The sequence below is a fragment of the Polypterus senegalus genome, chromosome 2, assembly GCF_016835505.1.
Source record: "Polypterus senegalus isolate Bchr_013 chromosome 2, ASM1683550v1, whole genome shotgun sequence".
Taxonomy (NCBI): domain Eukaryota; kingdom Metazoa; phylum Chordata; class Cladistia; order Polypteriformes; family Polypteridae; genus Polypterus; species Polypterus senegalus.
Genome location: NC_053155.1, coordinates 308,939,090 through 308,960,440, shown reverse-complemented (window position 1 = coordinate 308,960,440; position 21,351 = coordinate 308,939,090). Strand labels below are relative to the sequence as shown.

The 21,351-nt window shown below is 38.8% G+C and overlaps 1 protein-coding gene across 1 annotated transcript in view; it reads right to left on the bottom strand.

The window, feature by feature from the left end:
- Nucleotides 1-21,351, bottom strand: part of tubgcp3 (tubulin, gamma complex associated protein 3) — a 73,466-nt gene that overhangs the window by 40,053 nt on the left and 12,062 nt on the right. The window contains exons 3-7 of the mRNA XM_039745896.1: nt 17,156-17,223; nt 15,429-15,506; nt 15,080-15,294; nt 7,240-7,406; nt 6,815-6,933 (exon numbers count right to left, since the gene is read on the bottom strand). Coding sequence (XP_039601830.1) covers nt 6,815-6,933; nt 7,240-7,406; nt 15,080-15,294; nt 15,429-15,506; nt 17,156-17,223 — 647 coding nt within the window. The remainder of the gene's footprint in view (nt 1-6,814; nt 6,934-7,239; nt 7,407-15,079; nt 15,295-15,428; nt 15,507-17,155; nt 17,224-21,351) is intronic.

The following is a 21,351-nucleotide window of genomic DNA, read 5'->3' as shown; positions in this document are numbered from 1 at the left end:
TGGGCTATTGTTACTGGTCAGTTAAGTAGCAGAGGGGCTTGTTCATCATTTTCAGCTGCTTTGGTGTTAATGAAATGACAAACAGGAGCACTAGAGGGGCAACAATGAGACAACCCCCAAAACAGGAATGGTTTAACAGGTGGAGGTCACTGACATTTTTCCCTCATCTGTTTTTTAACTTGTTTTGCATTTGGCTACGGTCAGTGTCACTACTGGTAGCATGAGACCATACCTGCACCATACAGAGCTGGCACAGGTAGTCCAGCTTCTCCAGGATGGCACATCAATACCACGTGCCATTGCCAGAAGGTTTGCTGTGTCTCTCAGCACAGTATAAAGGGCATGAAGGAGATTCCAGGAGACTGGCGGAGAGCTGGACAGGGCCCCTTGTAGAAGGTCCTTAACCCATCAACAGGATTGGTACCTCCTCCTTTGGGCAAGGAGGAACAGGATGAGCACTGCCAGAGCCTACAAAATGACCTCCACCAGGCAGAACACTGGTGTGAATGTCTCTGACCAAACAATCAGAAACAGACATCATGAGGGCCCAATGTCTTCTAGTGGTCCCTGTGCTCACTGCCCAACCCTGCACCATGGAGCTCGATTGGCATTTCAGAATTGGCAGGTCCACCACTGGCACCCTGTGCTTTTCACAGATGAGAGCAGGTTCACCATGACCACATGTGACAGATGTGAAAGGGTCTGGAGAATCCATGGAGAATGTTATGCAACCTGCAACATCGTTCATCATGACCGGTTTGGTGGTGGGTCAGTGATAGTCTGTGGTGGCATATCCATGGAGGGACGCACAGACCTCTGCAGCCTATACAATGGCACCTTGACTGCCATTAGGTATTGGAATGAAATCTTTGGACCCTTTGCCAGACACTATGCTGGTGTAGTGGGTGCAGGGTTCCTCCTGGAGCACGACAATGCCCAGCCTCATGTGGCAGGAGTATGCAGGCAGTTCCTGGAGGATGAAGGAATTGATACAACTGCCTGGCCCCCACGCTTGCTTGACCTAAATCCAATAGAACACCTCTGGGACATTATGTTTTGGTCCATCTAACACCACCAGGTTGCACCTCAGACTGTCCAGGAGCTCAATGATGCCCTGGTCCAGATCTGGGAGGAGTATGCCTTGCACCCAATGTTGTCAGGCATGATTACAAGCACACATGGGGGTTTACATACAATTTGATTTTCGGGGTGTCTTAATTCAGCTCTCTGTAGGTTGACCATTTTCATTGCCATCAAACGATGTGGCCTCCTTTTGCTCCTAACACATCACCATATCAGCAGAATATCCAGCAGGATTTTTTTTCCCCATTGAGATCTGATGTGTTTTCAAAGTGTTCCTTTCATTTTTTTTTTTTGAGCAGTGTATTTATTTCTAACAAGATGAAAAATGATGAAGTACAGACATGTGCTGCCCATCTGCAAAGACAAATACCCAGCTATGGTCAACGTTATCAACATTTTGCTTGATTAAGCAGTGTCCAAATCAGTTGATAAGCATTGCTTCACAATGGTGTGCTTAGTAAAAACTGTTCCAGCGATTTACTGGTTAAGTGTACCACAATTTGAATGCCTGCTCAAACTAAAGCTTGAAGGTGTAAATAAGCCAATAACCTGGTAGCTACTGTTTCTTAGGTTCCTAGATTTTCAAGTCAAGCACTGGAGTCAAAAAGATGACGTAAATCACCTTCAGCAGCGTCAGTACAGACTGAACCCGATACCTAATTTTCTTACCGATGAAGCCTGACAACATTTTTGTATATGGACTGGGGATGCAACTGAGCTATTGTTTCATTAACCATACTGATACAAGATACTGAAATTCAAAGTGTATATTTATTTTGTTGAACTGCTATGTTTTTTTGTACAAACTAGTCTGTTTCAGTTTTACACTTTTTCATATTGCTTAGATTTGATAGGAGTCATTGTTTTTAATTTCTGGTTTGCATATCATTGCTACTAGTCCAAAAACTCCATTTAATTTGCAAATAATAAAATGGATGCCAAGTGACTGCTAAGCAAATTCAAAAGCTTGTTAATCTCACTGCTAAAAAAAAAAAAAACCTCCTTTGACAAGTATTTACCATATGATGTCATTATTATTTATAATAATTCAATTAGAAAATTGAAAAAACTAGCTCAACAGGCTAAGACTTACATATTGTTTGCTGTCACTTAATTTCAAAGAAGACTATCCTTCATTACCTTAAGTATCTCTGCATTTATATTATACTTCAGATTTTGTACAGGGAGATAAAATTCATATTACCAGACTGAGTTCCCTTAGAAACAATACAAAAACAAAATGACAAATCCAACAAAGAGAATGTGTATTGGCTAATACAGCAGACTTGGGATGTTTATAAAATAAAAATGAAAAGAAAAAAATGAAATATAGATATAGATATACAAGGGGTCCTCAGGTTACGACACAGTTCCGTTCCTACAACAGTGATGTAACCCGCATTGTGGTGTAAGTCGAAACATACCCTAGCCTAAGTCACTTACTTATCCTAACACATTTGCAAAATCATAATCTAGAACATAAAAACACAACTAAGTCACAGAAAAAAGGAAAAGGACATAAATATACTGTACTGTAGTAACAGAAAAAAATGAGTGTTTTCTGAACTACACTTACCAGTACATGCTCATGTGGGTGCCCAATTCTAAGTAGCATTAGCCTGTAAGAAGAAAACTATCCTGAATGGTATGCTTGTCCATTTGGGTCCTCCAAATTTACATAACATTCACATCAGCAAATCCACGTGTATCCTGGGAGAAATGTGCAACCCCATAACTAATAAAATGACTATGGAGGGAGCAGCACACCAAGGTGACTGAAGCGATAACCACTGCATCACCATTCAGGCTAGTTTCTATTTGAAATACTGTAAAATGGAATAATATGAATTACCTAAGAGCAGAATGAAACACTACCAGATGGGCCATGATTTGTTTAGGCCACTGACTTTTTTAGCGAAGTACCAACAACAATGTCTTGATTATGAAACTGACTGGAATAAATAAAACGTTTATTCATAACCCTATACAGGAAAAAAAATTGTACCTATTGTAGCGATGTACACTATTGTGAAGTGACAAACCCTTTAAAAATAAATACGATACTAAACAGTACGAAACAATTAAGAATGAAGCAGATATTTCCATTTATGGAAAATTAGAAAAGCTTAAAAGTGGGTGGAAGAATAATAAAACAGAAAAACAGCATATAAGCCAATAATCAACTAGAAAACACAACCTTATTTCCAAAGCTATGTATCTACTGCATCCAGGGCAAGTTAAGAGTATATTTTAAAATGTGCATTTTGGCAAAAAAGTCACAACTTTTCCAGCTTTTCACTTAAATAACATGTTAGTACCTAGACATCAGAGACTAAAGATTCATGCATTTAGTACATTTCAGTTACAATGGATGAGGAGACTGTTGCCTTTTAATAACTGCTGCAATTATTGACATCAGCTGTTACCATGTCAGTCGTATTCCCTCACAGTTCGAGTCTTACAATGGAGTTTAAATGACAGCAATGCTAAGCAATAGGGTGTTTCAGGGGATAGAAAATATTAACAAAAGGATCCAAACAGTCAGCAACAGATCTTTGTTGTATAACAATAAAATCACAGCACCAGACTGCAGCATACAATGAGTAAGAATGCCCGCAGAGAGAGAGAGATAGAATGGACAGCCAATTAGCATGGGTCACATTTCCATGAACTTGGGTCTCGCAGATTGACTCTCTCTGTTCTGATTTGTAAGCTGGCCTTAGTTTAATTTAATCACACACACATTTGTTTTAGATTAGTTCCATATTAGGTTTTACAAATAATTTTTATCTGCATTAAACTAATAACTCAAATACTGAAACTTGCAAAGTATGTATTGTTTTCCTCAACTGTGAAAAAAATGTGCACTACAATACCCAAGTTTCCATCCAGTTTTTTGCGACGTTTTGTTATCGACAAACAGAATATATGTAAAAAAAAAATGTGCGAAATTTGCTGTCTCCAGCATGTTTCCATCCAACTGGCTTTTTATCGATAAAATGGTGTGCGTGATGACGTCATCACTTCCAAAACGAACTGTCGCATAAGTTTTGTTGTATCGTGAAAAAAAATCTGCCCTTGAGCCGTTTCCATACATAATTTTATATAATTTTTATTTTAAATTATCTACCTTTTGTTTTCCATGTTACACCCCCTCCACTAAACAAAGAAACAAAGAAATGGAGAGATTATTCAGACAGTTTTTTGAAATTTGCCAGCTTACTGTTATTTCAGTTTCACAAATAAGTGGAATTGTACATAATATCCGAAGACGACAGCAGAATGAAGCAGTTGCTTGTCCGATAGCCCTTGAGCTCGAAGAAAGTATCCCAGTGCGACGAAACCCACGGGTATGGGAGAGACGACGGAATAAGACCTTCTGGGAGGAGGTGGTGGGGAGACACTTCACAGAAAATCTCTGGCTGCAACATTTTAGAATGACACGGCCGATGTTTGAGATGTTGCGTGGATTCATCAGTCCTGATGTTGCGCCCATCACAGGTTGTCACCGACCACCGGTTCCAACCCCAAAGCGGATTGCCATCGCCTTTACAAGCTGGCAACCTGCGCCGAGTATAGAGTAGTTGGAGAAACTTTCAGGGTTAGTAAAACTACCGTCCATCGATGTGTATATGCTGTGTGCACCGCTATTAAAGAAAAATTAATGCGGCATTATATCAGACTTCCAACTGTAGCGGAGGCCAATGAAATTGCATACCGCAATTCCTTGGTGCATCTTGTGCCACAGATTTACGGTGCGCTGGATGGCACGCATGTGCCTATTCTTCCCCCGACGGAAGGCTACGCGATTACATTAATCGCAAAGGGTGGCCATCTATTGTTCTCCAGGCCCTTGTTGATGACAGGTGCATGAAATGAGACATTTGCGTTGGCACTCCTGGAAGTGCCCATGATGCAGCTGTGTTTGCAGCATCGGATTTGTACAGGTGAGCCTACCTTTCAACATCCCTTCTCAGTGCGAGAACAACTGAATTAGTACTGTAACCTGCTTCCCTTAAGGTTTTTAATTAAAACTGAAATTTGAATTAATACAAAATAACGACGTTTAATCAAAAAACTAAAGTTAATATTAATGAGAGAATTTCTCATATATGCTAAAACATCTGCCATTTAATAATAAGAAAAAAATGTTTAGATAATGAAACACACGGTTTATTCAATATTTTGACTGGCACAGTAAATTACCTTTGCGGTTTTTGTATTATTTAGACATCCTGAGAGACACCCCCAGGCTACAGTTGATGTGGAAGGAGTTCAGGTACCCCTTTTAGTAGCAGGAGAACCAGCCTATCCGCTACTACATTGGCTCATCACGAGAAATAACGAGTCTCTTCATCAGACCATGCGAACCGCTCCGCTATTCTCGTTTTGATTGCACGTGATGAAAATGTATCATGTGACACATTTATTTGCGTTAAAGCCCTTTTTTTCCCGACAAAAAGTGTTTCCAATGTAGTTTTTGCGACATCTGAAGTATCGATATGGAATTTATGCGCTAAAGTTAAACGGAAAAATATTATGTCGACATGTACAACATTTTATCGGTAATTAGCATTTCCATCAGCTAAAATTTGAAGCACTAAATATGTTTTCGCAAAAACTCCTTGGATGGAAACCTAGTTTATGTAAGCATATAGCCATTACCTTAAAAAACACACTGCTTTTAAAAAAGCAGAACAGTGTGAAACAGAGAATGAAAAGTACAGGGACTGGTTCCGTAGACAAATCACAGCAGGAAAGAACGACTTTACTTCAACATTATGGATCAAAAATTGTCATCACAGGTGCTGAGCAAATCACAAGACACACAGACTGCCTTGTGACTTAGCCTTTCCAATGACAGCTAGTTAATGCAGCCAATTTTTTTTAATTTTGTAAAATTGCTTTCTTGATAGTTCTAGCCATGCATTTATCTACAAATACACACACACATAAATACATACTAGGGGGCTTTGCTCGCCAACCCCCGGGTCTGTGCTACGCGCTAGCCTCTGCCGCTCACATATATATGAGTCACGTGCACATGGGAGGCAGCAGGGAGGGTCTACAGGTAGAGGGGAGCAGCTACAAGAGCAGCTAAACCTAGTCTCCTCCAACCTTCAACTCCAGACCATGCCTTCGGATGACCATTTCCCTCCAAATGTCCCCCTTCTTCCCCCTCCATTGCAATAAAAAGCCAACAGCCTTGTTCTGCAGTTAGTCTACTGTGGAACTCAGTCATTTATGACTATTTACTTACTTGCTTTTTCAGCCAACCCCACAATGAAATTGGGGGGGAGGGGGGGCTTATGTTAATGGGGGACGATCCCCAAACCCTTCTTCAATGCAATTCCGTCTCTCTTTACTATATACAATTGAAGTGCTTTTTAAAAGGCTTAAACCATACTACTTTTTCCATAAACTTTAACTAAATAATACTGACTTTAAAATATATATAACTAAATTTACACTTTGCATGTTGTTTGGTTTCCAAAACTACTCGTAGAGAAGAGACATGAAAAATGTGGCACATTTAAGGGTTTTAATAAGAGTTCATCTAGACACTTTGGAAAAACATACCATAGCTAGAAAGTAGCAACATTGTGGCAGTGGGGTGGGTTTCTTCATAAACCCTAAAACAGAAGTGAATAGTAACCAGACTGCAACTAACTCCACTCATTATTAAAAATAAAAATAAAATCAGAAACTTCTAAAAATTAACTCCAGGTACCTTCGCATCTATTTTATAGCAGTTCTCAGGGTTGCTCATTTTGACACACTTGCCATCAATTCCCTGGAAGACGTACAAAATATCTCTTACTAGGGAGGCTTCACTTATTTCGACGCAGCCTTGACAGAAGAAAAAGAAACATATGCTTCAGTATAACATTAACATTTACAAGTATGAATAGGTCACCAGTTAATCACATTTAATGACACAGGCTCTTAAAATGTTTACTGCTTCTTATATCTTTAGCATTTAACTTTTTTATGACATACTATAAAACAAAAATGCATTATATCACTGGAGGTAATTTCATATGACGAGCTAAAATGTCAATTATTGTATGATTTGAAATAAAGCATAACCTCAAACAAAATGAAGTGCATAAGAAGAGCCGCAAATCTTCACAAATTTGTATTATCAGAACTCACTATTTGCATCACAGTCACGTCTAGATCTTGGAACACTACGGGTCATGGAGTTGGGAAGGCCCTTTGAGGTAGATGTTGGCACTGAAGGTGGGGCTGCAGAGAGATTCCAGGCAAGCCGAGAACCAAGTTGCTGACGGAGCGAGTCTCCCACTACTTGTGTCTGGTGCCTGAAACGCAAAGAGCACAGCAGTACAATAAAAGAGACTACAACTATAAAGCCAGCATGCTTCAGCCTGCAAACATACCTACTATATTATCCATGCTAATGGGTATTGTTAAGATTTTGTTGTTTTATGATTAGCTGAGCTAATAGCCCATGTCAGTCCATTCATCCATCCATTATCCAACCCGCTATATCCTAACTACAGGGTCACGGGGGTCTGCAGGAGCCAATCCCAGCCAAAACAGGGCGCAAGGCAGGAAACAAACTCCGGGCAGGGCACGCGCACACACACACACACACACTAGGGACAATGTAGAATCGCCAATGCACCTAACCTGCATGTCTTTGGACTGTGCGAGGAAACCCACGCAGACACGGGGAGAACATGCAAACTCCACTTAAGGAGGACCCGGGAAGCAAACCCGTGTCTCCTAACTGAGAGGCAGCAGCGCTACCCACTGCGCCACTGTGCCAGCCCAGACATGTATCCATGATAGAGACTTCTTTCAAAGTTAAGGCTGGGGTCAAAAGCAGGCAAAGTTATCAAAAAGCAGGAAAGAAAGAGGACTCTGGATGAGGTGACAATAGACTACGCACAACAGAGTATCACTTTGACATTAAAGTGACATTAGGACCAGAAGTCAATATAATATTATACTTAAGGCCTATACACTCTCATAGTATTCCAACATCATAATAAAGCTACTTATCTGGAGTGTTTATTGCGAATTAAAACACACTGCAACATTATAACAAGTACCAAAAAAAAAACTGATAATAAAGATAATAATTTACATAATGCTTTTCTCACTACTCTAGCGCTTTATAAAGTGAGTGGGCACCACTCTGCATGATGTGATGGTAGCCATTTTGCACCAGTACACTCACTAAACATTAGCTGTTAGGTGGTAAAGGGGAGAGAGAGATAGCCAATTAGAGAAAGGGAATGATTAAGGGAAGAAGAATGACCAGGCAACGGTGGGCAATTTAGCCAGGACATCAGGATACACCCTACTCTTCATGAAGGATGCCCAGAGATCTTTAATGACCAGGGAGAATCAGGACCTGGATTTCACTTCTCATCCGAAGGATGGCACCGTTTTTTACAGCACAGTGTCCCTGTCACGGCACTGGGGCAATAAGATTCATATTCAGACCTCAGAGTAAGTGCCCCTCTGCTGATCTTGTCAACACCTCATCCAGCAGCAACCCAAGCTTTTCCTAGTTGGTCTCCCAACCAAGTACTGGCAAGGCCCAAATATGCTTAGCTTCAGGTGGATGACCTCCTCTGAAGTGGATGTGGTAAGGCTGCTAAACAACAATGAATCTCGCATTTTCCAAAGGCTTATTGATTGAAATTAATCAGTGATCATCTGAATCAAGTGTGTCAGCTGTCTGATTTAACAAAAAGGTAAGTGTATTGGACAGTAAAAAAATACTGGAGTTGCCTCTGTGATATGATAACACACTTTGAATTAGTGATGAGCAACTATTTCAAATTGTGAAGGAACTGAGCAAACTGAAGACAGAACACACAAAGGAAGACCTTAGAAGCTGTCTGAATCTCATCAACAGTAAAACGACACTACATCAAGGGACAGAAAGAAATCCAGTGAAATGTCTATTCAGTACATGCTTCAACCATACAAGGAAGTCTTGATGCTCCTGTAGAATGTCTTACGGCTAATAAAACCACCCTTGTAGAAAGAAAGCAAGGTAAAAATGGAGTACATGAGAGACTATAAATCATAAAACTACAATCAGTGGGTGGAAGTCTTAAGCAGCAAATAAATGCAATTTTGAATTTTTTTGTTTCACGAAGGCACCTGGACGTCAGAGGAAGAGTTGGTAAGAAGTACTGATGTCCGTTAAAACAACTGCATGACCGCAACACTGTCATGATATCCATTGTGATTATAAGAACAGCAAACAATTTATTATTTGAATAGCCCAAAAAAGTGCGCAAGGAATCCCTAAATGGGATTTAACAGACCCTGTTTTGTAACAGCCCCCAGCTTTGACTCTGAAAAAGACAAGAAAAAAAAAAAAAAAAAATTGAGAGACCACCCTTCCAGCTAGTACGCAATGGGTGTCAAAAAATGTGGTAAATAAAACACATAACTAAATCTTCTCCACAGAGCTAAACGGGCAATATATCAGAAAACAACAGTATAAACTACTTGGCTTTTGCACGGCACTCCTTACTAAGTGCAGGCACAGAGTGCCACGACAACTCTCAAGGCTAAATGCAAGGAATAGAATTCACTAAATACAGAACTATTACATATTGTATAAGGATAAAGATTTGTTAGAATATATCAAAAACAAGTGGAAACTAATTAACATAAATGGAAAAACAACAATATCTATCTATCTATCTATCACGCAATTGTAGAACCACATCCAAATTGTAGAAAAAGGAGTCATAGACAAGTCAGAGTCCTGGAGACCTCAGCCAACAAGCAGCCTCCACCCTACTGGCCATTCTACAGCCAAGTCAGTGCTAGGAAGGCCAACTGGATGGAAGGACCCTTCTACCTGGAGATGCCAGTGCTCCTTTATTTGAGATGACTTTTCCATAGACAGGCAAAACACTTGACAGTAGAGCAGTGGCACCAAGTGTCACATGAGGATACCAAGAAGAGATACAGAATAACCAGTGGCGTAGGGGATTCTTTTCAGAAAGTTACCTTTACTTTTACTCAAGGATGTCTTTTGAGTACTTTACACAGCACTACTAAAAAGTCAATATAAAATTTTGAACATTGCACAAAGTTAATGTCATGTTTTCTATTCCACATTCCTATTTTTCTGTATTCATGCCTAACCCTGGACAACTTAAGTAGGCTCTTACACAATATACAGCCAATGCTATAGTTCTAGTGTGAAAACACATTCTTTCAGGATACCCATATCAATGAGAATTCTCTTTATGTTTACCATTATTCTCTCAGCTAGAAAAATCACCATGTTCAAATTAATAAACTAAACAAATAAGATGAGGAACCATAAGCATCTCTCAAAACTGAAAACACACCCATGTTCTCCCAGGCACAAAACTGAAGTCATAATTCAGACATCTCAAATGTAAAAGCCTAATTAATATTTAAAATGACACTTTAAGTAACAGATTCCTAATTGCCTCACAAAGAAACAGACTTCTAAAATAAATGGCAAATGAAGGAAGTGCATCAATGAAGCCTAATTGTACATTAAATTCTAGCCACCAACAATTTATTGCCCTCATGCCAGTACTAGAGTGAAGCTACCAACAAAAACAGCAGTGCAGTCCACAAATAAAATGTACATTTAAAAGCACCACTTTTCAAAACTAAAACAAAAAATTATAATTTATGACAGACGGCTGCAGACAATGCACACTTTGAAGGAAGGCAGCTATTCCTATCAACCCAGCTTTACTTAAACACAGAAAACAGTAATGACCATTTTAAAGCTTTCCAAAATCCAACCAAAATAATTCCATTTATGGTCCTATCTTTAAGTACAAGGAAAATAATTGGAGGGTAATCCCACTGGTGCAAAAACATGTAACAGTAATACAGTACAGTATGTGATAGGAAGGCACAGTAGATGAACAAAATATAAATACTGTATAACGATAGGAAGGCACAGTAGATGAACAAAATATAAATACTGTATAACAGTTCCAAATTAAAAATACATAAACCTGACCTGTACTTTGTATTAGACAAAAACAAATAAAAATGTAACAGTAGGAGTCAAACAATTCTGGACTGTAGAATAGTGCCCTTGAAGAAGTTAGATGACCTATTGTAATATGTATATTGACAGTCTGATTCTTAATGATAGCCTAAAGCCCCCCAAAATTGAACTGAACTGGATTAAGCAGGTTTGACAATATAATTTCTTAACACCAAGGACCCTCTTGCTTTTTTCTCTATTCTAGAAAAATTTACAAACTTGAAATTAGTTCTCTCCTCCCTTGTGTAAATACACTAAGGCAGGGCCAGCTGACATTCCTATGTAGTTATTGTTTTTGAAGACTAGGGGCCGTGCCCCCTGCTCGCTTCACTTGCCAACCCCTGGGCGGCCGCTACGCACTAGCCACTTCGTAGCTCTGCTGCTCGCATATGGGGAATCGGATGTACAATTTAAACAGATTTTTCCATATGCATAATAGACCTAATTATTTTACAATACAGCGAGTATTTAACCATAGTTAAAAATTGAAAAAAGTAATAAATTAAAAGAAAATTATGTTTCATGTTGCGTTAGAGGTACTTGTTGCATTATACGTTTTCGTTCTGTTTGGCTTTGAAATTTTTAAACTTACACTTTTACTGTAAAACTTCAGTAAAGACAATATTTGGAATGAACTTTTCATCAATATCACATTCAATTTTGATTCTGTGCTTGGAGTTACATTGTGACAACACAACGTATAACCGTCCGTGAGTGAATATCGTTTTTCTCTTTCTCTAATAAAACGTTTGTCCCTGTGATTTGTTAGTTGTCATAGCAAAAGCTATTCTAATGGGAAACTGTATATATTTTAATACAAATGGCATATCAAGATCTAATGTTCTCCCCTGAAGATGTACTACACTACCTTTCTTGTCACCAGTTAAAATTTTACATGTCAGAATTGTTCGACAAATTTTGAATACAACTAATCCTGTCCTATTGCATAGCCCATCACTCAAACATAAATTACGCAATAACATTACGATACATCCTTCTTCCAACAGTAATTCGGCGGTGGAAGACCAGACAGTATTAATGGTTGTAGATACTCTACGGGATGCTGTAAGTTGACGTTTTCATCTTCTGCACCATCGCCTCCAACTGTTTCAGCAAAGTCCATTGATAAGCATTTAACCAATTTGGCGTGTAACCGATCGACAATTTTGGAGTTAATTCATTTGATTTCATTGTTTCTCGGTGCTAGGATTGCCCGTGTACGCATTTCTTCTGTTGATAACCCGTCAGGATGACATTCTTCAATAAGATTTGGATATGTCTTCTTTTATTGGGAACTTAAAGTGCGGAAAATGTAAAAATTTATTAGAGGTGAAACAGCAGGAACTGTGTCTGACAAAAGCATTCACATGAATGAGAGGTGAAAGGACCGTGTGCGTAGGCCGTTAACCGTAAATGTTTGAGAGGAAGGCAGCACTTCAAAAAATCTCTTGGCAACAGTTTTATCTCGTCTCAAGATTTTCTTTTATAATAGACAGATATAAGACCTTCATTAAAACAGCTACACATTGTTGAAAACTCATAGTTTATTAATTTTATTAAATGTAAAGAACCAGTGCCCTCTCCAGGGCCGGTTCCTGCCTTGTTCTGAGTGTTGGTGTGATAAGCTGTTTCTCCTTGTGACGTTGAACTGGATCAAGTGGATATGAGAATATTGAAACTTATATACCATTTTGAGACTAAAATTGAATTGATCAATACAAAACTACACTGAACTACTAAAAATGTGCTCACACTGAAGACAAAAAGGAAGCCACCATTCTATAGATTAATAATCACATTGTAATGGGACTGGGTACAGTTCAGGCTCTAACCAATCTGGCATGTACTGCTACCTTTAACCCTTAAAATGTGAAGTACAAGTTAACTCTTAGGTTTCCTTGCCACCACTTCTCAATCACCCAGTAAATTGTTGCTATCTAGTGGATAGCCACAATATTTTATATTTGCGGAAAATAATGTTATAAATAGTCCATAGTTATGTCATTGAAAAATTGGCATAAAGTTACTGATGTTTTGAAACAACTAGACGTTTTTCAAGATGAATATTTTAAAGATAATAACAGTGACTGAGATAGTGACAAACAACTGGATGATGTGTAACCTGTGGGCTCTAGAACTGATGTAAATCGCTGCTCCAAAGGCATTTCTTCATCACAAGGTGTCTGACTTGACACAACTGTCAGGACAGCACTACATGGACATTCTGCCATCCACTGAGCGCAAATTGTCACCTAGTACCAAATGTGCTGTATGGAACAAGCATGGACAGCACAAAGAAACATGTTACATTTTTTTTGTGCTTCTAAGCCATGCTTTAAGGACTGTCTCAAATGCAGACTTTGTCATGTTGTTGCGGAAAATAATGTAATTAAGTTTTTTTATATTTTCATTTGATTTATTTACAAAGTTTTAACAGAGTTACGGCTGATAACAAAACCATTGCTATGTAATACATTTCTTTACATTTTTTTGATAAGTTCACTATTTATTATACAGTATATGCATAGACCTATACTGTAGCATCCTAGTAATAAACAGTTCAGCAGTAAATGTGTTAAAAGCACAAAGCGTGCAGAAGAATTTACAGAATTAGACTACATAATGATCTCCTGTTAATATTCACTACCAAAAGAGCCAGCTTGATGTTGCTCAGCACGTACAACTATAGAGAATGCTTGATCATACTCAATTATCAGAATTATGTTTTGGCAAAGCCAGTGAAACTAGAGCTGTCAGGAAATGCTCATACTGGATCATTTTTATTTTTTTACCCTAAACAAACCTTGCCATTGTAGAGTCAGAATTCCCGACTCTATAATTTAAATAATTTAACAATGTTTATTTAAAAAGATTACTAACATTATACAAATAATATATGCTGGATATAAACCCAGGCCCCGCTAAGGAAATTTTTCCTATTAAAACACAAATAATTTATAACTAAAAATCCACTATGGAAACATTTAATTCAGAAATGTAACCTCTCTTACTGAAAATGGGAGATAAAAAGAGTAAAGTTTCATGCAAGCATATTGCTGTGCCATCACACCCAAGCAGTTGTACAGCTGTTTACTATACACTGGGCAAAGGATCATGTTTTTGTTTCATCTGAAGTGGTATCTGCCATAAGCTTGTGGTTAGGATCTTCAAGGAAGGCCCGGCCCTCACTGTCAAAAAGAGACTGCACTTGACATTTAAGAAATGGAAATAGAAATTGAACCTGCAGAGAGTGCCAATTCACTTTTGACCTTCACCTCACAACTAAATTTCCACTTCTCCCAGCTCTAAGTGCCATATAAGCACCACACAAATAAAGAAGAAAATTGCTTGTAGGAGTTGTTTATTAAATATGTAGTTTAAAGGTGTTCATGACTGATATTATTCTAAAATGCTGTAATGAAGTGCAATTTTCCCCAGCAGCGACAGAAATGAGAACATCTTGCACAAAACACCTTGATGAAAGTTTGAAATTCTTTATCACAATTCCTATATCTAACTTCAAGAATGTTATTTTATGATAAATACATTGCAAAGAAGACTTAAAATAACATTAAAATGCTAAATTAACTATTCAATGCATGTGTCTACATTACTTCAACCAACATACAGTAACTAAATTAATCAGTATTAAAAGTTTTCTTTTTTTAGGAATCCATTTTCCCTCCACTTACACACCAAAGCTTTCATTGAAGTTTCGCTGATAACAATAGAAAAGCAATAAAGTAATATTTAACTTTGTTCTATTTTTGTAATTTGACCACACTTCTCATTGTGATAGACCAAAGGAAATGACTTTCAAGCTGGTCATTCTTCAAGCCAAAACACAATGTTCATAACATATAGTATATGTAAATCACATGAACATTCTGAGGAGCAGCTCTTTGATCCTTACTTGTTTCTCTATCAAAGTATGCACAGACCTAATGAGCTTACCCTGGAACAATTGATGGGGGGGTTGCAGTTGGGCCATTCATTGCATATACACCAAGGCTGCTGATGCCACTGCTGCCCATGCTACCAGAGCTCTGTGCTGACTGTGTCCTGTCAGGATAATTCAGCGGGAGGCTCTGTGGCCTTGCACAGTAGTAAGGGGTTGAATGAGCATCCCTTGGCAAAGCCTGAGCAAATAGTGTGGTAAAATTGGCAACCTAGAATTGGAAGAGCACATTTTGAATTTGTTAAAAGTTACAAAGAAAGACTGGTAGTAGCACACACTAATAAGCTCATAAAATATTTTCCCACCCAGGTTTTAACTTGGGAAAGAGATGGGCAAGAAACGTACCCTGTTGGGTGGTTTGCGGGGGTCTTCAGATAGACTAAGCAAGAGGTAGAGAATGGACCATCTGTTTTTCAGCACTCCCTTCAAATGAAAAAAAGGAAAGAGTCACCAAATAAATAAACACTTTTTCAAACATCACAACATCAAATATAGGAATTTATTAGGAAAACTGGATAAATCTTTACTTCAATAACAAAAAATATGTACAATCTTAATTCTTACATGATGCTGTATGAAAAGAACATAACCTTCCTGGTTTTTTGCTTATGAATTAACTGTGTGATAATTAAAGGAAGCAATAATTCACTCAAATTTAACAGAATGCAGTACTGCTAGCTATCATTGACACTATACCAGTAGCTAGGACAAGACCTGTCCTTACTACATAGCCAGCAGGAGGAGGTGCTCACAAAAATTATTTCTGAGTAACACAAGGCATTGAGCACAACATAGCTCGCCTATCTCTGCCTATGCAAGTCTTTAAAAATACTACTGAGAAACGAAGGTTTGCAAACTACTATTAGCAAACACACTTCTATGTAACTCATCATCCTTGCTTATTGTTCACTATGGGAAGAAGAGTTTCTAAAGTTAATGGAGATCTATATCACCAACTCCCTTCATAGGTTTAAACACTACTATCACATCATCTCTTAATTTTTGCTTGCATGAACTGGAACTAATCAGCACTTCCTTCACATTTCAACTCCTCACAGTCCTAGTACAAGCCTAACAGGTCATCTACAAACTTTTCTGTAATACAGAGACAAAAATTGCGAATGTGTGTGTGTAAATATTAATATATACACTGCACACACATACTGCCATCTTGGAGGCCCAGGAACACTTATTACAGAAAATCCTTAAGCAAGTATAAATTAAGAAAATAAAGCCAATGTGGAGAAACCAAAGAAAAACAGAACATAATTCACAGGAACAGTTTGTGTGATCTGTCATGCATATTCTAGCTCCAGGCTCCCCTCAAATACTAGCAAAACAGAACATTAATGGTGACTGGTCACAAGAATGAATGGGTGGGGATATGTTCAGTATCGTCTCTTACAAATGGAAAATTTTCCAAACAGATGCTCTTCTCATAAAATCAAAGAAAGTGAACAAGATAATCTTTAGCTTAGAAATTCAAAAATACATCAAAATATTTCCATTCAACCATTATCCAACCCGCTAAATCCAAACACAGGATCATGGGGGTCTGCTGGAGCCAACCCCAGCCACAACAGGGCGCAAGGCAGGAACAAATCCCTGGGCAGGGCGCCATCCCACCACAGGGCAAACACGGGCACACACACACCAAGCACACACTAGGGACAATTTAGGATCGCCAATGCACCTAACCTGCATGTCTTTGGACTGCGAGAGGAAACTGGAACACCCAGAGGAAACCCACGCAGACACGGGGAGAACATGCAAACTCCATGCAAGGAGGACCCGGGAAGTGGACACAGGTCTCCTAACTGTCAGGCAGCAGCACTACCACTGCGCCACCGTGCCGCCCCTCAAAATATTTAATACATCAGAAAATTTTCATACATAAGACACACCTCAATGGTGTGCAATGCTCTTCAAAATGATTAAAGTTTAAAAATATCAATTGTGTTGTAACGTTTGGCTGAAAATAAGCTGCACAAAATTATAGCAGTAAAGGACCACACATAATAGCATTAATAAGAAAAAAGAAAAAAAAAAAAAGAACACACACACACACAGACCTGTGACTGCAGTTTTCGATGAAGTTCTGAGAAAAGTGCTGCATCTGCCTCTCGTCTCTGCCTTACAACTGCAAAATACAAGATAAAGGCATTACTTTGTCATTCTGGCTTTCAGAAACAGAAGTGTAAACTTTCAAGTGCTATGCACTTCATCCATAGATGTACTTGTTGCACTGGAGCCTAGGGTTGAGCAGGTTCCAGTTCATCAATGCTTGCTAATGCATTTGTTGAAAAACACCATTTCCTGCATGCTTCACAAAACAACACTTACATACTTTAACATGATCAAAACATCTCAGGAGACCACATTCCCCCTAATAACAAATAATTCTTTACATTTATACAGTATAGCACTTTTCACATTACTCAAAGCACTTTACACAGTGATTGGGGATCCATATCAACCACGACTAATGTGCAGCATCCACAAGGATGATGTGACATCAGCCATTTTTGCGCCAGTATGCTCACCACAAATTAACTGTTAGGCTCTCTCTGTCTTACCACTTCACCATCTATTAAGAGACAGAGGATGATTAGGGGGGGCCAGAATGACAATTAACCCAGGACATCGGGATACACCCTGCTCTTGACAAAGGATGCCCAGGGACCTTTTATAACCACATAGAGAGTCAAGACCTCAGTTTCACACCTCAGCTGAAGGACGGCACCATTTTTACAACACAGTGTCCCCATCACTGCCCTGGGGCATGGGGATCCACATTCAAACAACCCTGTTTCAAAGCTATTTTGAGTCCCAGCCCACTCCAGTTTCATTTTTTTTTTTTTTAATAAAAGGAAGAGTCTGCTCTATTGAATATTGCACAAAAATTGGTGGGTACAAAGTACATTTCTTAGTTTCAACGTATTTCATAGAAAATCATGATTTTTAAACAATGGAAGGGTACCAACAGTTCTTTGCTGCCTCTATATGACAAACTTTTTTCAAAGTCCATAATGCAAGACAAATTTTATTTGGTATTCTTCTTTTATCTCCAACAGAGGTCTGCCCTTCCCTCCCACATTTTTTGTTACTTTTCGCTCACACAAATGTTGCTACTTTGTTTGATGTTTTGCCTAAACAGCCTACAGGCCTTTACACTCCATCTGAAAGTCCACCCACACTCCATCATATACAAACATTTCTAAAAATATGTCCCCTTCCTCTAGAATTCCTTATAATTAACATATACATTTTTATTTTTGTGTGTACCCTGCCTGTACCTTGCATCCTACAAGTTGTATGCTATGGGATTGGGCATCTCCAGGGATACTTTAAATAACCCTGGCACCTCCCACAGTTTGTTTTACATTGTTTAAAACTGGTACTTTCTTCTGTTTCACTAAATATTTAAGGAGGAACAGTTTCAGTGTCAAACACTACTCTGTGTCAGCAGGAAGCAGTAATTTTAATAATAAAAATGTGAAAGAAACAAGGGGAAATACTTGAGAACTCCACCTCTGTTCCTCCTGTTAAAAACACACAAATCCCTGTTAAGTTTCTTCAAATAAGTAAAACAAGCTGTTAGGAATTTGTGGATTGAAAGACGAGAACTAACTACCACACCGGCATGTTTAGTTCAGCTAAGGCCCTGTTTTACAACTGCATTTCAAGACAGATATGGGAAGACACATTTCTGAGATAAAATGAATGCATTAAAACAGAACTGCTGTAGCCAAATCCCTTGAGAATGTAATGCTTTAATCTACACATTGTATTGTGGGTTAATTAGTATTTACAAGCATTTGGAGAAGACAACTTTAACATTTTAGAGGGCACTCATCACTGACACAAACCGCAAATATCATTTATCATTATGTTATGTTTATTTCATGGCTTACCATTGACCCATTGCACCCAAGAGCAAGAAGATGTTGTTTCCACTCACAGACCTCTGTGTTTGTTTGTACAGAATTTTGCCGTTTCTGGTGTTTGTGTAATCCATTACCAGGATTATTTCTTATGATTGATTACCTGAGTAGGTATTTAGGATTGCAGTTTTAGCCTATTAAACACTGAGCTGTTGTATCGGTTCTATTTATCCAATAAACATGACACAATTGGGAAAGACCATACAAAGCGGGCTAGGAAACGAGGATGGAGAAGAGACATCCAGATGACAGTAAAATATTGTGGCAACAGAATTTCTTTACCCAGCAGTTTTCCTGACCTATGTCATAAAAATATATACTAGAAAACATTCAGGTTGGACTGGCTTTACAAAAAGACATTACAGTAATCCCTCTTCAATCGCAGGGGGTTCTGGAACGCATAGGTGAAAATCAGCGAAGTAGAAAACGTGTTTGTATGTTATTTTTATATATTTTAAACCCTTATAATCTCTCCCACACTGTTTATATATATTCCCCGCACAGTTATAAAGCATAAACCTTTGTATTCTCTTGATATTAGGTAAGATTCATTGAAATTATGTATGTAAACACACTATTTATCTATACATATAAAGGAGAGTTGGGATCCGAGAGACTGTGTTTGTGGAGGGATGGAGAGTTAAGGCGGGTGGGGGAGTCACGTGATCATCTCCCCTCCCATTCACCTCATTTCATTCACTTCATTTCGCTCCGAGCTGAGCTCCGCAGTTAATGCAGTCTTGCCATTCTTTTTCCTTAGTGTTTAGTCCTCTCTACTTTATTGATTTACTGTTTACTAGACGCAGTACTTACCGAATATTATTTTTTCCTTTAGTGTTTCTTAGTGTTTAGTTGATGTGGTGTGCCGGTGTTCCCGGCGGTGTTGAGGTTTACTGTTACTTTCTACTTAGTTTTTGTACTTTAGTGTTTAGTAGACTTTTACTTTATCTCATTCCAACTACAGCGACTGCAGCAAAGCGCACGTGGTCTGCTAGTATACAGTAAAACCTAAATATTATTTTAAAGATATTGAGCGTCTTCGATATATCACATATGTTACAGCCATTACCGATAGACAGGCCACCAGCAATAAATACCTACAATGCAAGAAAAATTCTATACATAAATGTGTATACAGTGACACTAAACGTACGTACATGTACTAAGTACTGTAAGTAGAAAATTAATTATGGTTACTCACCAACAATGACACGACGACTTGTCCGATAACTATGAGTTTAATCTTACTGCACAAGAAAGGAGAGCGTTACAGCTCTTCTAAAGGAGCCTCTTCAGGCGACTGTGTAGCACAGCCATTGTTGTTCTTCTGGCAGTCTTCAATCCAAATCCCTAAAGCAGATTCCATCCAGAGTACTGCCTTATTACATCCAACTCGTTTTGCACCCAGGTTAAAAGGACACTGGGGCCGTAGATCTTGGATTCCTTTCCTACTTTTTAAATAAAAAAGAATCGTAGCCTCATTGTTGCCGTAATGGTGTCCTACAGCGGTGTAGCTTTTCCCTTCCTTCAACATATCTAAAACTTTTACCTTTTCAGCAATCGTTAACATCTTCCGTTGATGTTTGGGCACGGCCCCTGAAGCAGTAGCAGGAGCAGATCGTTTTGGAGCCATAATGAAGGGCTTGACTACGCACAAAGATAAACAAAAAAAAGGAGCACAAAAGTTAACTCTTTACACAGCGAAACACGTTGATGCTGAATGAACGAGACGAGACTTCCTGGTTAACGCCGCAGAATCGAATTCGGTGCTCTGTCGCTGAGCTAATCAGCACACAGGAACTTAAGTGCGTGCTCTGATTGGTTAGCGTCTCAGCCATCCGCCAATAGCGTCCCTTGTATGAAATCAACTGGGCAAACCAACTGAGGAAGCATGTACAGGAAATAAAAAGACCCACTGTCCGCAGAACCCGCGAAGCAGTGAAAAACCTGCGTTATATATTTAGATATGCTTACATATAAAATCCGCAATAGAGTGAAGCAGCGAAAGTCAAAGCGCGATATAGCAAGGGATTACAGTATAAGGTTTTTGTGCTGCAGGTTTCACAGGGCGAGTGGCAGTAAGAAAGACCATCCTTAAAGGACAAAACATGTGGACAGTCTCCTCTTCACAGCAGGAACTGACACTTGCTTTGTTTTGGAAGACTGCTAAGCTGTGAGACGCCTTTCATGCAAGATGGTGACCCCCAAAAATTTGTCTTCTGATTGGGTTGTGACTTTAGGTCTGCCACATCTCTTCCTATTAAGAGTTTCTTCCAGCTTCCAATTGCCTTTGGATTGCGTAGGACACACCATACTCCCTGACA